This window comes from Chionomys nivalis, chromosome 14, assembly GCF_950005125.1.
Source record: "Chionomys nivalis chromosome 14, mChiNiv1.1, whole genome shotgun sequence".
Taxonomy (NCBI): Eukaryota; Metazoa; Chordata; class Mammalia; order Rodentia; family Cricetidae; genus Chionomys; species Chionomys nivalis.
The window spans coordinates 38,429,715-38,447,427 of NC_080099.1; the positions used below are offsets into that span (position 1 = coordinate 38,429,715).

The window sequence follows — 17,713 nt, forward strand, 5'->3', positions numbered from 1 at the left end:
GTGTGAAGTACCCAACGAACTAGAAAGCCTGTCGACTCAAGTGGAATGCGTCTAATAACTACAACTGAACGACAGCCACCAAAGCCCATGAGCAACCACCCAGGCCATCTTCCGATTTGTTTCAACCTCAAGGCAATGACTGAAGTGCATGAAGATCGTTTGTGATGTCACATTTCACAGCATTCCTGAGTGCACAGAAACTCTAGCTCCTGGTCTAGTGCACATGAGAACTAGACTTTTGTCAGTGCTTCCCTTTTAAGATGAAATAATTTTACCCCGAAGCAAGACGATGCTTTAAAAGCAAGGAAAAACAAGTCCTTGGGCCACAGTGTAAGATGTTTTCATTGGAGCTAAACTGAGAATTTAGGCTGCACTGTAAAGCAGTTGCAGAATGTGTAAGTCACAGCATGCATTCAAGCGGTGGATATCCTATTTTTAAAATACCAACTGTAGCTCTTCTGGCCTTTAGGAGTCTTCCATAGTGATTTTTCCGCCACTGCTGGTCTTCATGTGTGTCTGCACATCCTGGAGCCAACCTCCCTAGGAGACTTTGTTTTAGTTAATGTTACAGCTGGGAGTAAGTGTTAACGATTACAAGTCTAAACAAAGTCCCTCGAAGCACGTCTCAGATGCTTCTGAGTGCACAGAGCTGAGGGCATTTAGACTCCTGGGACATGATCCTTCACAGCCCAAGGACAAACACTTGAAACTTGGTAATTCCATTTTAGGAACCATTCACTCCATAGATGACCGGTTTATCTAAACTTTTATTTTTGTGGCTAAACACAGTCACTTTGAGGAGTTTGTTCATATATTTATCCATAGAATTAACAGTAGGTTTGGGAGAGGAGATATCTCTGCCTCAAAGAAATACTCTGTGACAAGATTAGGAGTTATTGTTGAGGGAACCAGAAGGTGGCTTGGTAGGTAAAAGCACTTTCTGCATAAGCCGAAGACTGGGGTTTGAATCCCAGGACCATTTGGCAAACAAAAAAACTGGATGTGATCTTTAATGGACCTGATTGCTAGGGATTGTTGGTGAGTCCGGATTCATTTGGAGACTGTGTCTAGACAGTAGGATAAAGGATGCTCGATAAGGCCAGTGATGTCCTCCTGGACTCCACATTCACATACCCATAAAGCAGACACTGCACACACATTACTATAGATAGCAAAAACAAGAGGCCAGGGAAGGTTCTTGGAGAGGCCCCTATGGGTCCTCTGTGAGACACCTTCGCTGGCAGTGACTCGAGGCTGCCCAGCAACCTCCCCTGCACAATGGATGATCCAGTCTTGGGGAAGTTGCCCTGGACCAGCAGTTCCTCAGACTCAGTCCATTCTGTTGATGGACCTGAGGGCAGAGAAACTCCATCATCAGTCTGAACATACTAAATGGTATCTGGCCAAAGGATCATGACGAAGTTTTTTCTTTCTTTTCTGATCAAGGTTAAGGCTTCCTTTCAGAACCTATGCTGGTGGGGTTGACAATGTCCTGTAAATCAGTAGTTCTTGCCGTCTTTGGGAGAGGCCTGGGGCTGCCTGTATCTTCTATTGTTCAGGCTGAGTTTAACCTATTTTCTATCTCACAGCGTCACTAAACCTATCCAGGTCTCTATCCTATCCCATCTCTAGCCATTACTGTTCATGCATGTCGTTTCACTCTAGAATTCTTCGGATTCCTATTGGAGAGATTTCACCAGGATTCAGGCATTCTTACCTTAGCCCCTTCCTGTCAGGCCGTCCCAGCTGTTAGGTTTCTACGCAAGATGGTGGTAGTATTCACTCCTACGCCACGCCTCTCCAAACTTCCTTTGTCAGAATTTTATTTCTACCACCTATGGGTTTTTTTTTTTTTTTTTTGTCTTCTCTAATTCTCTAATATCATAAATTCTCTTTGGTGACAGACAGCTCTACTAAAATCCTTGCTCTTCACCATGCTCCATGCCTCATAGCTCGGAGTTTGTGCACATGCTTGTTCTGTCTCACAACCTGGAAACAGCCCTCCCGTGTCCACTCACAGCACTTTCCAGGTTAGAATTGGTTGAGGATATGTTTGTCTCCCAAAAGATGGAATCTGCCCAGTCATTGCCTTCCTGTGTTCTTCTCGGTGCTCCAATGCCTTGAATGAGATCCTTAGTTTGTCGTTCATGACATGAAAACCCTCCAGCCCCTGGCGACATTACGAGTGTGATCTCATTCTCCTCCCCACTCACCCCAGAGGGGGTGTTTCTGGCATCATATTTTCCTCCTCACACGCTCTCCCTATTCAGTCCTTTATGAAGTTATTCCTGCTAATCCCTGGAAGTCATTTGGTGTAAAGCAGACTTGGCAGGGACTATGTGTTCGGGCTCTGCCAGGCCAGTTTTCAATGCTGACGAAAAGAAGAGCTGATGTATCAGCTCACAACCAATTAACCTCCAGACCAAAGGTGACTAATAAGACGGGTGCCCTTAATTGTTTTCTTGCCTAAACCTAATTATTGGTGACTCCTGTAGATGTCTAACTAATTAGCATTCATAGCTTATTAACCCATGCTTATTTTCACTTTCGCTCCATTCTAATCTATATTTTATAAAGCTGGGGGCTTTGTAACTAACTCTTGAAAGTCTTTCTAGTTTTCTGAGTGGTTTTCATAAACCCCTTATATAGCAGAGGTCATTTAGGAAGCAGATAAATTCCTTAAGAGAAAATTGCTTTTTTTGAGAGAGAACCAAGACCTTTAGAGAGATATTCGCATTTATCTATATATAGATGTATCTCCCCAGTTGCCTCCTCCCCAAGCTACTCACCATCTTGGTCTACACAAAACCCACAACTATAGACTTTGTTCCCTCCATTGCCTCACTGATTGCTGGCAGCTTCAAATAAGTGTTAGACTGGGGAATTTCTTCTCTGCTCAGCTTTCTTCATTGATGACCTCTCCCTCAGACTAGAATGACACTAGTGAGCTCTGTGTGCCCACAATGAAATCCCCGATGATGTAGTTTTGGGGATCACTTATAAAAATAGATGCTTCTGAGAGAGCTCCATTCTTTTCTTTTTGTCTATGTGTGGCACATGGAGCATGTGTGATGATGGTAAATGGAGGAGCCAAGGAGGCAGGCACTTTGAGGTGCATATTCTAGGTAGAAGCTTTCCTGCTTGTTAATATCCTAACTCAGAGGTTAACTAACCATAAAGGGCTGGTCGAAATAGGGGGAACACATGGGAATGAAGCAGTTGTATTTCAGTGTTGTCTTCCATCTGTAAATGCAAGTCAGAAATCTAGGAAACATGCTGTGGGGTAGTGCTCTTGTACACTGTAACGATTTGTCATTCGTATTAGTTTAATGAAACACTGATTGGCCAGTAGCCAGGCAGGAAGTATAGGCAAGGTGACCAGACTAAGAATTTTGGGAAGAGGAAAGGCAAAGAGTCAGTTGCCACCCAGACACTGAGGAAGTAAGATGAGAATGCCTTACTGAAAAAAGGTAGCAAGCCACATGGCTAAACATAGACAAGAATTAAGGGTTAATTAAAGTTGTAAGAGCTAGTTAAGAATAAGCTTGAGCTAATAGGCCAAACAGTCTATAATTAATATAAGCCTATGTGTGTTTATTTTGGACTGAATGGCTGTGGAATAGGGCAGGACAGAAACTTCCATTTACAGAAACAGGGCACTGGATAAAATTTCTTCTTCAATGCATCTCTCTCACCCTTTTCTTTTGGGGAATGTAACTGTGGTACTTCTTAAATATGCTAGTCTGTCCATCCAGAGATCTAGATAAACTAGACATAGGAAGTTTCTCAATAGCTCCAACTTATCAAGTTCTTGGAAGGGTGTTCCCATTGGGAGCTCCAGATGAAGGTGTGGAATTTGCAGTTTCTCATCTTCCTCATTGTTTTGTTCAGTATAGCCTCAATGCTAGTAAACTTTGTTCTTTCTTACCTCATAATTTGAGTGGGATAAAGAAGTCTAACCTCTTCAGGAAATCTTCCAAGGGAAATGTTTCTCATAGACTGATGCATAAATCTTGTTGAGTACATAACTGTGGATGCATAAGGAACATTGAAATTTCACACACTATATAATTTTAGATATGACCATCTGCGAGGCCTGAAAGGAATCCCAGTACCTGCAGTCTGGACAAGACAACTGTTTTCTTTCGAAATGTCTTTGTTTCTTCCTTACAATATCTTTTCCCAAGGACTCACTGGACATCCTTTATCATTGGTGCCTGACTCTCCTTTCTTGCAGGGAGGAAGATGAATACTCAGAACTGCGGTCAGAGCTCAGCCAGAGTCAACAAGAGGTCAATGAGGATTCCAGAAGTATGGACCAAGACCAGACCTCTGTGTCCATCCCTGAAAACCAGTCCACTATGGTCACTGCCGACATGGGTGAGTCTTCCCAGGCCACATGTCAAGCAGGACTTTGGCTTCTGGGTTGCAAGAAGAACATTAGAAACACAAGGCAGCCTGAGTTAATATTTCATTACTCAAGGAGTTTGGGGAGGGGATGAAAACACATTCATTTTAATCCTGTGTTCACTGCCTTATTGGCCACAATGAACTAGAGAGCTGAGTTAGCATTCTTTTTGATGGGAATATGATTCAAATGTGTGTCATTTCTGGTTGAAAATTCTAGAAGTGGGAACTGTGTTAAAAGACTGTTGCAGTATTCCTAGTCACAGCTCCTGCAGAGCTGCGAGAGTGGGAGTAGAAAGGATGGAACGGGTGGCAGAGCTTTGCAGAAGAAGAAGCCAAGAGGGTTTCAGCAACTGTGGTATAAGGAGGAGGGATCTAAAATGTCTTCAACACATTGATCCAAATGACTAAGAGAATGAGTGTATTTCTTGGTGAGAAATTTGATTGAGAAACAAATTGAGAAATAATTAATAATTACATTTGTACTCATAGAGAAATAGCCTAGTAGAGATATCTAATGCACAGTATTTTAAACTGAAGGTTATGACCTATTACTGGGTTTGGGGATTAGATTTCTAAAGTCTTCCAGAAAGCAAGTAGGAAAACAGTAGAGTTAGGTATTGTTGTTTCTTGAGCTTTGTTTACTGCATGCCAAATAGCATGAAAGTCAGAGCTGGAATGTTGTAAGCCGGTGGTTTGCTTATTGTTTTGGAATGCCTGTTGGATTCTTGAGACAGACTGAGGTTGAGTATTTGCCATTGTCTGAGCCAAAGTGAGCTCTGTGATTGAATGGGTGCAAAGTCAGAAGAGTGAAACATTCCATGTCTTTGGAGATAGATATTCATGTGTAGTAAGAGGTGGAGAAAGAGCCAGGAGAAGGATGAAAGTATACTGTGTTTTCATGGAACTGGAAATTGAGTTGGAAAGCAATCGACTGTTTTTAATTGACTCTTGCCCATATGTTTAATTATACATCCATATGAGTGCTATGACATCATGAATCATGGTACCATGAGACTATCAGAGAAATTTGATTCAGTCTAAGGTTCTAGGAAGTTCTGGATCTTGGAAGTAGCATGTGTACTAAGATCCAGAGAATCCGTGTCAATTAAACAGCTTGAGGAATAAGTGAGGCAGTTTGGTGAGGATGGGGAATATATCCAGGAAGTGAAGCATCATCGTGATGTGAAGATGAGGGCTGGAGAAGTAGGGAGGGGCCAGGTCATCCAGACTCTTGTGGAACATGTTGGAATCTTTACTCCAAAGCATAAGAAGCTGCTAAAAGATTTAACAGTGTGGGGAGGCATGAGATTATCAATTACACTGTAAATCACACCATAATGTGGAAAGCAAATCCATAGATCGAATGTGTTGGGGAAACTAGTTAAAAACCATTAGAAAAGTCTAGTCAGGCCAGATTGTTGCTAGAAATTGGATAATGACAGTTGAGATATAGAAAAGAAGATGGGGTTTCTATTGCTATGAAGATACCATGACCATGAAAATTCTTTTTTTTTTAATTTTTATTAATGTGCGTTAGTGTTTTGCCTACATGTATATCTATATGAGGGTATTGGGTACCTTAGAAATAACATTACAGACAGTTGCAAGCTGTCATGTGGGTGCTGGGAATTGAACCCTGTCCTCTTAACTACTGAGCCATCTCTTCAGCCCCTTAAAGATTTATTTATTTATTTGTTTGTTTATTTATTTATTTATTTATTTATTTATTTATTATGGATACAGTGTTCTCTCTGCATGCATGCCTGCAGGCCAGGAAAGGGTGCCAGATCTCATTACAGATAGTTGTGAGCCACCATGTGGTTACCAGAATTGAACTCACGACCTCTGGGAGAACAGCCAGTGCTCTTAACTGCTGGGCCACCTCTCCAGTCATGGCAATTCTTATAAAGAAAAACGTTTAATTGGGGTGGCTAGCTTATAGTTCAGAGGTTCAATCCATTTTCATCGTGGTGGTGTGCAGGCAGCCATGGTACTGGGAAAAGTAGCCAAGTGGCCTACATTTTGACTTGTAGTGGACTGACTGACTGGGCATGGCTTGAGCATATATGTGACCTCAAAGCCTCCCTTCACAGTGACACCCTTTCTCCAACAAGACCACACCTACTCCAATAACACCACACCTCCTAATAGTGCCGTTCCCTTTGGGGGGCATTTTCTTTCAATCCACCACCAACTGTAAGTAGGATAAACACAGATAGGAAAGTGGATGTCTCCTAAGATTCTGGTGTGCACAGTGCATGCGTTTTGAGGCCATTCATCAATGTTGGAACATGGTGAGAAGGACCAGGTGATTTACTCTCAGATTTTTTTTTAATTATTTTGTAGAGAGAAGAGAGACAGGTGGAGTACATCTGCCTTTTGTGGGGCATAAGTTGGGGTGTCTTGAGATACCTGGGCTACAGATATTTAAGAACACAGTAGATATTGAGATTAAGAAGTCAAGCAGAGTGTCTGGGATACAGAAAAGTCTTGGGGAGACATCAGGTTGTGACCGACACAGCAGAAGTTGATGTTCAGATAAGTGAAGTCAGCTGGAGACTGAGTCTGGGGCCACAGCTGCTAGCAGCATGCAGCAGGAGTCTGAGGCAGGGGTGCTCCTCTCCATTAGTTTCGGGGTAAATGATCATTCTCAGAGGCCCCCCGAGTGTGAGTGCCATGCTGACTTTGTTAATGCAGTGTTTTTTTCCTTCTGATAAAACATTGAAATTGTAGATCATGTTGCTATCTGCCTGACTCTCCCATTAAACTCTGTTAGGCAGTTGTGTGGTATTTCATCTCCTAGTCTAGGGCCTGGTTTGTGGCATATGTTCAAAGATCCTATTGGAAAGAATGAATGATGCTATTGGCCTGTTTGTATGAAGATGCTGGAAGAAATCAAGGGCAGGTGCATTATGGTGTTAAGATCTGATGGGGAATTAGTGTTCAGCAGTCTGAAATGCTGAGAGGGCCATATAAGATGGATTTAGCTGCATCCGTCATTAAGGGGTATGCTTAAATGAGACCAGCTTACACTATACAACAGTGTACACAAGAGTGAAGATACAGCTTCAGGCTTAGCAGTTGGAAGATAAAGTCTGAGGTCTGTGTTCAGGTCTTTGCTTTGTGCCTAGGCTCTCTCCCTCCCATGCATCTGAACCCAGGGTTCAGACTTGACGTTGTAACACACACAGCCATCTGCCACCAGTCAACCCTTCAGGCAAAAGTCTCACAGGGCTGAGTTCAGATGAGTACTGTAATTGTCTCAACTCAGCAGCCTTTTACTGTGCACTCCGGCTACAGCCACAGGCAGCCAAGCCAATTCAAACAGCCTACGGTATCTCCGTCGCTGCAGAGAACCAGCACTGCACTCACCCTACATTTGCTTCTCTCAGATTGTATTTGATGGATTTAGTAGGTGACCCATCATCTGACAAAGTCACATAATTAAGTTTGGGAAATGCAGGCACAAACCTACTTCAGCGGGCCTCTCTCCTGGGGCACGCCACGGAGTGCCTGACATGACATGGCATCTGTCGCACTGATTCCCCAAGGCGGCAGCTCACAGCTGTCCGTCCGCATGGGGAGGCATCTCCATTTTCCCTCATCATTCATCTCGAATTCTTCCTCCCATCTTGTGCCTCACTTGGAAATGTGTGTGAATTGTACTGACAGAGCCTTTCCTGGCAGTCCTGTGCTCTGCAGGAGTATGGCCTCTGCCAAGGACAGCGTGCATTCCCTGCTTGCGCAGAGGAATCTTAAGTCATCTTACAAACTCACTGTGTACTCTGTTAGGTACCGGGGCAGAAAGGCAGATGCTACCATCAGATGGCTGCACTCTCACATTCAAACCTCTTAAACCTGGGCCGACCTCCAGACTCCTCACCATGGGGTCCCACAAAGCCCCGAGCTCCTGCCACCACACTCTGTGTCTGCTCCTCTCTGTTTGCCCCCCAGGCCTCATCACACTCCCGATCTCCTACAGTCCCTCCAAGCGGACCAGATTCTGCCCTCCAGGCTGTGCGTGAACGGTCTCTTCTCCTGGCGTGCCCCTTGCTACAGCACACATGTAGCGTTCTCCTTTGCTCCGGTTCCCTTCTCATGTCTGCAAAATCACTCCTCATGCCATCTCTCCCTTCCTAGCAGCTGGCACTGTCTGAGGAAAGGCCATGTTTGCTTTTATGTCCTTGCGTCTTGCCAGTCGCTGTCTCACATGAGAAAGCAGGCTGTATGGAGCAGGCATTTTGACGACCTTGTATGCCAATCTGATGATGCCCAAGGACTCATCAAATATCCAAGTAGCAATGAATGCGATCCCTTGTCACAAGTCTTTGGAGGATGTGGATAGTTCTATAGAAAAGACCCACAGTCAGGGCAGGATCTGCAAGGTGGGAGCCTGGGAGGAAACTTCACAGAAGCCTCGGCTGAGTGGGTGCTTGAGGATTAGTTGGGAGTGGTGAGGTTGAGGAGGAGTCCGGTATGAGAGGTCTCTCTGTTGAACCCTTGAAAAAGGCAGGCACTTATGGGACAGACAACTTGGCAGAGCTCATTCAACTGCAGCGTAGAATATAGTCAGTGTGTTTGTTGATTGGACCTGGCTGCCTGCCTCTTATTCCTTTGCCATTTTCCAATTAAATTGCTTCAATAGGGTAAAAAGCTTCCATATATAAACACCATTATAGGAAATCATTAAAAAGCATCCATTTCATTATGGTTGCTATATTTGTGAGCCTGCATTAGGAACTCAGAGGCTTCTTCAAGATGGATTTTAGATGCACTTTGCTGCAGTGGGGTTGTTTTTTTCCCCCCTTTCTGGTTTACCAAAACAATAGCAGTAAGTCATCTGCTTGCTTCGTCAAAAATCCATTTTCTTTTCTTTGCAATTGACACCTGTCAGAGCCTTGCTGCCCCTCCTGGACAATGACTGTTGAGCACTGTCCTCGGACTGGACGACTAAACAAGCAGCTTAGACCTGGGCTCACCCCAGTCATCAAGCGAAGGAGAACGTTCCCCAGCACAGTGCACTTGAAATGAGTTCTATTCCTTCTTTCCAAATCTTGTCACACAGCTGTTTTGAAACTAACAGTGACTAAACAGAACCAAGGTGGGAATCGTCATTTAAAATTTTTCTTTTCTGGGGGCTGGAGAGATGGCTCAGTGGTTAAGAGCATTGCCTGCTCTTCCAAAGGTCCTGAGTTCAATTCCCAGCAACCACATGGTGGCTCACAACCATCTGTAAAGAGGTCTGGCGCCCTCTTCTGGCCTTCAGGCATACACACAGACAGAATATTGTATACATAATAAATAAATTTTTAAAAAAAATTTTTTCTTTTCTGTATCTAGTGACACATTGGAATTTGCAGATGAATTTAGCAGCTTACGCGCTTTGATATAGGCTCTGGGTCAGGTATTTACATCCATTCCTTGTGATTGGTACTCGCTTTGGAAGGAGGCCCAAGTATAGAAGAGTTCGAGGAAGGCAAGCCACTTTTCCAAGCTAAGAGGTGGTTTTGTTCTTGCCATGTCTCTGTAGACGGCCCTGCTCCTGAGTGCCTTGGACTGTTCAGTGCCTACAGTTGCTGTTACAGCCTCCGTCCTTTGAGGTCTCGGCACTGATGGGGGAATTACGGGAGCAGCTGCTTAATCACAGCGCCTGGCCTGTGTTACATCTGTGATTGAATGAGATTTTGCTGATCTCAGGATGGAAAGCAGCACTCACAGGCCAGATCACGCCACTGTGGCCACAGGAGGGAACGCACATGCAGGGGTGTGTGCACACACGCGCACGCTCATAGCATCACACTCGTCTGAGTGGTGTTCTCTGCAGAAGCCTCTTCTACTCGCTTCAATAATAGAACTACTGAGCCTTGCCAGGGCCATTGCTTGAAAAGAACGTCTCCGACCGGATTGACCTTGTGTGACTAGTGAGGGCGCTTCTGGGTTAGGATCTGGAGGGCTATTTTGAGTTCTAGTGAGGGATGGGTACATCGCTGGAACACATCACAGCTCACGTTGGAATCCTTGCTTGTTGCTGTGATCAATCAGTGGTAGTTTCCCTTAGGAGGAGTCATTTTGGGAGGCCAGCCAAGGAGGAATTTACACATAAAACCTGGCTTTTTGGCACGGCTGTGACCGTGAAATATGTTGAATGTGAAAGTCAGATTTTCCTGGCTGGCTGATGATGAGGTCTAATGGCTTCAGAAAGAAAAAAAAATGTTTAAACGTGTCAAGTGCAGGGGCCAGCACAAGGTCTTTTCCCAAGGCAGCCTTTACAACTACAAGGCAGCTCTGGAGAGCCTTGCTTCCTCGGGTAGCTGGTCGCCTGCCTTTCCAGTCAGACAGTCTGTAAACTGCTTGGAAGCTTTGAGAAGTCAGCTCCCAGAATGGCAGGGCTAGGCTGGACTGCAATTGCAGTCTGATCAGTTGATATGACAGGGTTGAATCTTGCCTGCCACATCTTCTTTTTTTCAATTATTATTGTGGGCAACTTAACTTCTCCCAGGAGGCTGGCGGCAAGCATCACCCTGAGGTCTGAGTTCTAAGTGTGGCTTTGAACACCGATTCAGTGGAAGCCTTACCAAGGTGACCTTTTCCCCGGAGGCTAGAACCTGGTCAGTTAAAAACTGTGTTTAAGAGTTAGCTCAGTGCTTAGGAGCACTTTTTGTTCTTATAGAGGACCCGGGCTCAATTTTCACCCATATGGTAGCTTACGACCATCTGTAAATCCATTTCTAAAGGGTCCAACACCCTCCTGACCTCTGCAGATACCAGGCATGCACTGTGGTACAGACGTACATGGAAAGCAAAACACCCATACACATACAATAAAAACAAACTAAAATAAAACTGTGCATAAATGTTAGCAGGGCTGAGTAACTGAAGTGGCCACCAGAAATCTTTCTAGACTTTTCCTTGCAGTAAATACAATTGAAAGCGGGAAAGACTGTGACTCTGCTTCAGTGTGCTGTGTTTCTCTCACACTGGTCAGTAAATTTTCAGCCTCCTGAACAGACCTGGCTGTGGAATGGAAAGGTACTGATCTTCAAGTTTAACTCGGGACTGGCTCTCACTGCTGTTGGGGTTATGAATTCCTCTTTTATTATAATAAGCATTCCTTGTTTTCTAAACACACCACATCTCCTAAGGTCGATTTATGTTTCCCTTGCTTGGAACTCATGACATATTTTGCCTTAAAACCAGACCAGGCTCTGAAAGCCTGTTTAGTCTGTACTGGAAACAAAATCCAGGCCCTCACTAGTATTCCCGCTCCTTGAGCCATGGTGGGAAGTAGGATTGCTCTAAGGAAGTATTTTATATTGCTGATGCTTGGTGGCTAGAGCATGTGTATCTCTCTCTCTCACACACACACACACACAGACTGAGCAGGGCGCTGGAGATACCATGGATGACCAGCGTTGAGAAAGCACCCTTTGGACTGTCTTGGCATGGGAGTAGATGGTTGGGATTATAGAACTGCCTGGGGACCTGTGATGGTGGCAGAGGGCCTTGCAGGCATAGTGAGGGGTGTAGTTCATTGTTTGATGAGCTTTATGCCTTCATATTTACAACCACACTTGCTGTTTCACAGAAACAAACTGTCAGAAATGTAAAGACAGCAGCAAATATGAAAAAGAATTTCAGGCTGATAAAACATTGCTGAATCGGAGTGAACATATAGCCTCCTTCTCACTGAGAAAGGAAACACAGAATTGAGATGTTGAGGGGGTGGGAGCGGCTTGCTGTCCTCAGGACCCCCAGCCTGAATGCGCCTGCATCATGCCCCTTTGTCTGTGTCAGAGACACTTGCCGGGGCCTTGCCATGCATCGAAGGGGGATCTTTGTGGCGGTATATGTATGAAATCAAGGCCTTTGAGTTGCTACACTATTTTAGCTTTCTTGTTTAGGATGTTGCCATACCCCTTCCCAACACTTTATTTTGAGTGACTTCAGATCTCATAAAAATGGTCCAGCGAACACCCATGAACTCTTGGTCCAGATTAACTACAGAGGGTTGTTAGTTCTTCTTTAGATTGCCCCAGCTGTCACATGAAGGCTTTTCGTTGTTTAATCCAGGTCCAGTCAAGGCTCATAGGCTGTGTTTGCTGATCTTGTCTCTCACCGCTCCCTCCTGGACTCTGGAACAAGTTGCTGATATTTTGGAGACTAGTGTGATGCTATCTTATTCTAGGCGGGGCGATTGCTTTCTAATTAGATAAGAAGTTAGGGTTTTGTTGTTGTTTTGTTATGTTTTTGCAAGAACATATGTGGGTGATGGTTGTGTCCCCATCATCTTTATGAAGTCCCAAGAAGTCCCTAGTGTCAGCTACGTTTGTTGGTGGTGTCAAGATGTTTTAAGACTATGTTGATGTGCTTCTTGTAAGTCCTCTTATCTTCAGTTGGCACAGGCAGTGCGGGCTAAAGTAGATAATGCAGATGCTTCCTCCTTCCCCCTCAGATACTTCTCCTGGCCATTCAGACTTGAAAGTCACTGAATAAATTTATGCTGTATGTTTTTTTCTTTTTTAAAAAAATACTTATTACTTATTATGTATACAATAGTCTATCTGTGTGTATGCCAAAGGCCAGAAGAGGGCATCAGACCTTATTGCAGATGGTTGTGAGCCACCATGTGGTTGCTGGGAATTGAACTCAGGACCTTTGGAAGAGCAGGCAATGCTCTTAACCACTGAGCCATCTCTCCAGCCCCGGTATGTTTTTTTTTCTATGGACCAATATCGAGAAAACATCAGCCTCCTGGCTTTAGCTTTGGATCTGTGGAAGGACTGTTACATCCCCAGGATGGAGCGTCACAGCTCTTCACACAAAGTTTGTATTCATGCTCAGAAAATATTCACATATATATGCTTTCTGTAGTGCTAAGGATTGAACCCATGTCCTTTCACATTTTAAGCTGTATTCCTAGTCCCATTTCATGCACTTAAATTGCTCTACACCAGGCATGATGTGTAGCCAGTCAGTACAGAGATGTGGGCAACATGCTGACTCTTAGGAGGGGGCCCCACATTCTAGCCTAGCATACCTGCACCCACTTCTATTAAGTTTGCTGTAGCTAATAATCTCTCACCTCACTGGATGCTTTCACCTCAGAGAGCCTAATTGAGGGCCCTTTTCCATTTGTAACAGGTAACTTGTTCTTAAATTTAATGATACTTGATTAACAAGTAGGCAAAAAAAAAAAAGGCTATGCTTTTGACACATGACCTTAAACAAGTCTTTCATTTATTTCACACTTGGAACCCATCTGCTGTTTATCAAAGCCTCCTCTGTACCCAGTATTGTAAGCATCTAGGAGCACATTGAGTGAAAGCTGTCTCTGCTTCAGGGGCACAAGGGATTATGGGAAATTGGTTGCCTCCATTAGGTGCTCTTAGAAAATGGGATTTCAGGGCAAAACTTAAATAAAAGACCAAAAGTAAAGAGAAACAAGGTACTTCTAAACTAAATAACTACCTGGACACTTCCTGTGAGACAAAATATAGAACCTCAGAAGTATATACGTTTCTAGTCTGGAATCGTGTTTTGCAAACAGATCCATGATAAAAAAGAAAGACTACTCAGAACCTGGAAGACTCCGGATGTGTTTTAACATTGAACCCATTTATGTGGGTTAGGATTTTCCCAGTGGTTTAAAAATCAGCAGCATTTTTTAACACCTTGTTGAAACGGAGCTGGTTCAGGTCTTTAGTTTTTGCTGTCAGTTCTGGATACAAAGTTACTTGGTTCTGAGAGAGAACTAAGCAAGCCATAGTCACACACCAAGAAATGTCTAATCGGGTGAGAAGGCTGGTGGGGTTGGATAGCGTCTTTCATCCTTGTCAGATCTCTAAGCTATATGGCCCTTCACTTAAACAGTGACAATGTAATCTAAGACTCTAAATCAGTGATTATCAATTAACCTTTCTAATACTCGGCTCTAATACAGTTCCTCATGTGGTAGTGATTCCTCCACCATAAAACTATTTTTGCTGCTACCTCATTACTGTAAGGTTGCTCCTGTTATGAATCATGATGTCAATATCTATGTTTTCTAATGGTCTTAAGCAACCCCTATAAAAGGGTCATTTAGACCCCAAGGGGTAGGGACTCTCAGGTTGAGAACTGACACCCTAGATCCTCAGGAAAATAGAACCTGACTGTTGCCTCTCCAGTTGCTACAAGAATTTGTTTAGGGAAAGTTACATTTAGAGATGATAGCAAAATATAGGAGGAGCTTCAGACCTGAACAGAGGGGGACAGCCATGCATGTTCATCCCAGCCTTGGTGCATCATGGAGGCACCAAGTCTGAGGGATCAGCTACGTACTGCTCTGAAGGCTGCCATGCCGGGTTTTGTAATTACAAACCCAGTATTCCAAGAATAAATTGTATAAATCCAAGTATAAATTGTAATGAACTTTGGATGATGACCATGAATCAAAACCCACTTTTAAATTTAAAACAAGGTAAGTTCCAGACACTGAAGCTTGCCAGGTCTGTAGACACATCGTTGGCCACTACAGACAGGTTTGCATCTTCTAGTCCAAAGAGGGATCTGTTCTGTTTATCCCTCCCTCCACGTCCTGTCTCACTGTTAGAGAAAATTAAATATCAGAGGCCAAATGCTTAGACTATCTGAACTTAGCTCTTCCAAGATGCTCCCCACTGAAAGTTTGCATAAAAAGAAACGTTGAGACCTGCATACCCGTGACACAGGTGGATAGACGCAGTCACATCACGTCATGATACAGATGAAGTCCATGTACCCATGTATAGATCTGTTCTTGCAGATCTATAGCCAAGCACACAGTCTCTCTTATGAAGCTGGAATACTTCCTCCCTACTGACAGGAGATAATTCACTCTTCTTCTGGCGGCCAGAAAGCTCGGGGCTCAACAGACAAAATCAGCCCCTGCAGCTGTGCTGTTGTGGGTTCACTTCCAAAGGTTCCCCTCGTCCTGCTGGCTGCTCTTGGCTGTTATTTGTAGCAGCTTGTCAAAAGCTACTTCTAGTTTTTTCCTTCGCTGTTATTTGCAGTGGCTTGTCAGAAACTACCTCCAGTTTTTACTTTAAGGAATGATATAAACAAGTCGCATTAAAGAATATGTCTTTGATACAGAGGGTGTCCTTTCTCACAGAGGTAGAGCAGGCCATCACTTCACCTTCTCTATAGGAAGCTTAGCGTGGCTAAGTCCCCGCCATGCCGCCCTTTGCCAGAGGTGCCGCATGTGTGGCTTATAGTGTTAACAAGTCAGTAACTCTCCTCAGTTGCTGAGCTTTCCTGGATCTTTTTTTCATCTGTTCCTTCACTTCAACCCAGACAGTTTTAATGAACAGCCCCTCAGTTTCCTTCTTGAACCAAGCATAAACTTGAAGGTGATGTTTTCTATTTCCTGCCCCCTTGTTAGCTTTTATGTTCCAAGTTTATATACTGAAATATATTTATTATTTTGTCATTTATATATATATGTGTGTGTGTTTACATTATAAACACACACATGCATCATGGTAAACATTTTTAAGTGAACAGTTCAGACGTTTTAAGTGCACCCATAGTTTTATGACCATCACCATTATCTTCTTTTATTTCCTAAACCCTGCACACAGGGAACAGTAACTGCCCAATATATTTTTCCCAGGCTCTCTCTGTTTTGCTCCCTGTCTCTATGCATTTGCTTCTTCTAAACATCTCGCAAAAGCAGAATCGTTGTCCCTGGCTTATTTCATGTGACATAATGTTTTTAAGGTTCATTCATATTCTAGTCCTGGAATTAGCATGCCAACCCTTTACTTTCTCAGAGTAATTTCACAGCTAATATTCCCCATGCGTTACCCTCTGTTGGCTCTTCTGGCTCTTAACTAAGAAACTAGTGTGCAGAATTGTGGTTGGATGCCCAAAGAGCCCTATTCTGGTTGCAGTAGTTGGTGACCTGACCCTGACCATAGGAAGTTTCTGTCACGGTTCCTGCGTGGGTAACCGAGCTAAAGTCCTCAAGCCTTGATGGCTCCTGTGAGCTGATAAGACTAGAGCTATGCCCTAGTGACCTGAGCATTGCACACCTTGCTAAGCTGTGAGGGGTGCTTTGTTCTGTGAATACCACCTCGCTGAGGGACCTTCTGCTGTGTCTGCAACCCCTTCATGTTACTTTTGATGTCTGCGTGAAGATGGAAGGTCCAGTTTCTACCTGGAGAGAGAGTGTGCCAAAGGATGAAGTTTGTAGTTATTATAGGTAACTATTTGGAAGGATATGCTACCAGCTCCCATCGGTCCTGTCTGGGGCAGCACTGATAAAATGAGTGACGGCACAGGGGTAGATGTTTGGTGATGGTGCCTCACCCCCAGCATTCCACATCTGTTCCTGCTAGCCAGACCACCTTGCCTTCCCTGCGTCTCCACATGGGGCACAGTGGCAGAGTTCAGTGGCATGTCTGTAGATAACTGGTGGGGTGCGTATGAACAACAGACTGGGGGGGGGATCATCACCTAGCAGGTACACATTTGCCTTCCGAAGACAAATATCCCCCCCTCCCAACAAAAAAACCCCCAACAACTTTGTAGTTCTCCTTTCAGAACAGAGGGATACAGACTATTTTGAATATATTTATTTATTTAAACATGAGGTCTCGTGTCCTCTAGACTGCCTCAAACACACAACATAGCTGAAGATGGCTTCCCATCTCACCCTCTCCAGGGCTGGGTTTACCAGTAGACACCAGTATATCAGGTTCTGTACATTCACTTAAATGTCCCTCTCCCATTATTCTTCTGACTGTCCTGTGTGACACTGTGCTCTCTCGGGATGGGGGGCATTTCCAGGCTGCTGGCAGGTCCCTGAGAGAAGGACTTTAGTGTGGCCATCATGCATTTGTGAGCCTATCAGAATCGAGGACAGTCTCTTGTTCCTCTAGGAACTGTGCTTCCAGACTGTGGTCAGGGCTCAGCCACTGTCCAACAGCAGAATGAGAAATGCTGCTCAAACCCGGCTCCTGCTCTTCCTTCTGTTCCTCGAGGCCTGGACACCACCCTGTAGCTCTACTCTTGAGAACTGTTTAGCAGACAGATACATCGAGCATGACTCACACACCATCCGGTGGACCTGTGTGATCACGTGTGGAGTGGCTGAATATAAGCTCCCTTTTCTCTTCGTCACGCACACACAGATCTGAGAATGCGTGTTCACCTGGCTCTGGATACCAGGGAACCTGCACCTGAGCGGGAATGGTCATTCAGAGACTGGTCTGTGTGTTGACAGCTGCTCCATGCTTGGACCCCTTTGCCTCAATTTGGGGCTAAGCCCCTGATTTTCCTG

At 44.3% G+C, this 17,713-nt stretch overlaps 1 protein-coding gene across 4 annotated transcripts in view; it reads left to right on the forward strand.

Moving 5' to 3' along the window:
* Nucleotides 1-17,713, forward strand: part of Mcc (MCC regulator of WNT signaling pathway) — a 365,744-nt gene that overhangs the window by 286,626 nt on the left and 61,405 nt on the right. For all 4 annotated transcript variants that reach the window (XM_057788580.1, XM_057788582.1, XM_057788581.1 and 1 more), the window contains one exon: nucleotides 4,238-4,380. In XM_057788580.1, the coding sequence (XP_057644563.1) occupies nucleotides 4,238-4,380 (143 nt within the window). The remainder of the gene's footprint in view (nucleotides 1-4,237; nucleotides 4,381-17,713) is intronic.